General features: G+C 44.1%; 1 protein-coding gene across 1 annotated transcript; it reads right to left on the bottom strand.

The window, feature by feature from the left end:
- Positions 1–158: 158 nt before the first annotated feature.
- On the bottom strand, positions 159–1,097 carry LOC105456977. The gene is made up of 2 exons (XM_011701364.1): positions 860–1,097; positions 159–709 (listed from the first exon to the last, which is right to left on the bottom strand). Exons 1-2 carry the CDS (start codon positions 1,095–1,097, stop codon positions 159–161), a joined length of 789 nt encoding a protein of 262 aa, XP_011699666.1.
- Positions 1,098–1,823: the final 726 nt, after the last annotated feature.

Genomic DNA, 1,823 nt, shown 5'->3' on the forward strand with positions numbered 1-1,823 from the left:
CGGAGGGACGAAATCCGGAGGGCCGTCACCTTCCCTCCCGACATCCTACGCGATTTCACCTTCCTTTTTGTTTTGATCCGTGCTCGCGTGAGATACTTATCTCGCGGGAGCGCGTGACAGCATATAATAAAAAAAACAATTTGCGATATAAATTTATTTTACAACACGTTATCCTTGTGTATCCATGAATTATGTGAATCGTCCAATCCCAGCCATTTCACGTATATCTCATTCCCTCTTTTGCGCAAAACTTTTTCAACGAGGTACACGTCGGGATTAGCAACGCGATGCAGTTTGTATTCATAGAATCTTTCGGCTATGGGTTTTCCGCGAGAATCCTCCAAAAGATACTTTGCGAGATTAGTTTTCTGCATCTTGATGATTTTAAACACTTCCGTGGTCCAGTTTGGCGTATAACTCTTGTCAAAAATTGTATTGAATTTACTGACGCGTATCGAGTCACCCACTTTGAATCGCGCGGGTGCGGCGATCTTTAAGTGGTTATACACCATGGTTAGGAGCTTGTTGGCGATTGCGGGGGTGACGTCGATGAGTCGCATACCGATAGTTCGATGCTTTCGTGCGTTGTATTCAGACATGAGATACGGTAGCAAATCGATCCATCTATAGTTTCCATTGTATGTAAACTGTTTCCACATGCTGTTTTTCAACGTACGGTTGAACCGCTCGACGACTGATGCCTTCATTACTGAATATGTAGAATAATGATTGATGTTATGTTTCTTTAAGAGATTCTGCACGTTGGCGTTATAAAATTCCTTTCTCCTATCAGTTTGTAAATTATTCGGGCATTTTCCATCGTGTCGAATTATCTCTGCAATCGCTTTAGTCACATTACTTCCACTCTTGGCTTTGAGAGGTACGGCCCATGCATGCTTACTCAGCACATCGATAACGGTGAGAATGTAGTGGTAACCTCTGTTGAATCGCATATAAGGACGCATCTCGACCACATCCGCCTGCCACAGGTCATCGTATCCGCAAACTATGACGCGTCTTTGTGGAAAATTTCTTCTCGCGGGAGCGTGCAGTTTCTCGATCAGCTGCTGCTTTTTGAGACTTTTTTTTTTCGACATGTTCGAGTCTTTTCTATTCAGCGCGATGATGCGTTTTTTGAATCGACTTTCAAAGCTCGTTAATCAGCATTTGCATATTATTTTGAAGCGCGGTAATCTTTCTCTCGATTTCATTCTGTCGATCTTTCAAAACTTGTATCGTCTGTTACACGAAACGTTTGTTGGCGACATCGCTATCATCTACCAGCAGCGCTACACGTCAAATCTTGCGTGACTTTGCGTCAAAGTCGGATGCAGCTACGCAAAGAGCGTTATCGCGCACGTAATTTCTGAGTAGTCCACTCAACTGGTAGTAGGAACTTGTTTCGCCTATACCGAGCGACGTCCCAAACTTGTTGATCGGCATTTCGATGTTGACTAAATGATTCGTACTGTGTCGTCTAATTTATAATAATACCCGCTTCGCGAAGTTCCTCGATAATCGACAGCATCTCGTTGTCGTGCGCATTGTGACCAGCTTGGCGCGAGGCCTCGAGCAATCGGAGGCGATCTACAAGCTCGTTGGGATCGTCCCAATGAATGTACTCAATCTTGCTATCATTTACTGTCATGGTGCGCGGTATACCTTTTCCAATTTTTTTACCGCTTTTCACATCTTCTGGCAACAGGGGCGCGATTATATTCTTATACTTGTGACCCTTGTTACCCATTATCTGACCCTGCGCGCTGCGATCGCGTCTGTACGCGTTTGTAGCTAATAGAATACTCTGATATTTCTGTAAGTCA

This window comes from Wasmannia auropunctata, unplaced genomic scaffold (assembly GCF_000956235.1).
Source record: "Wasmannia auropunctata unplaced genomic scaffold, wasmannia.A_1.0 LD335447.1, whole genome shotgun sequence".
Lineage (NCBI taxonomy): Eukaryota > Metazoa > Arthropoda > Insecta > Hymenoptera > Formicidae > Wasmannia > Wasmannia auropunctata.

Excerpts from the sequence above, each read along its gene's own strand:
- LOC105456977 (XM_011701364.1), bottom strand. The coding sequence starts at position 1,097 with ATGTCGAAAAAAAAAAGTCTCAAAAAGCAGCAGCTGATCGAGAAACTG. Across the intron at positions 710-859 it reads TCTCAAAGCCAAGAGTGGAA|TAATGAAGGCATCAGTCGTC; the intron begins GTAATGTGACTA and ends CTACATATTCAG.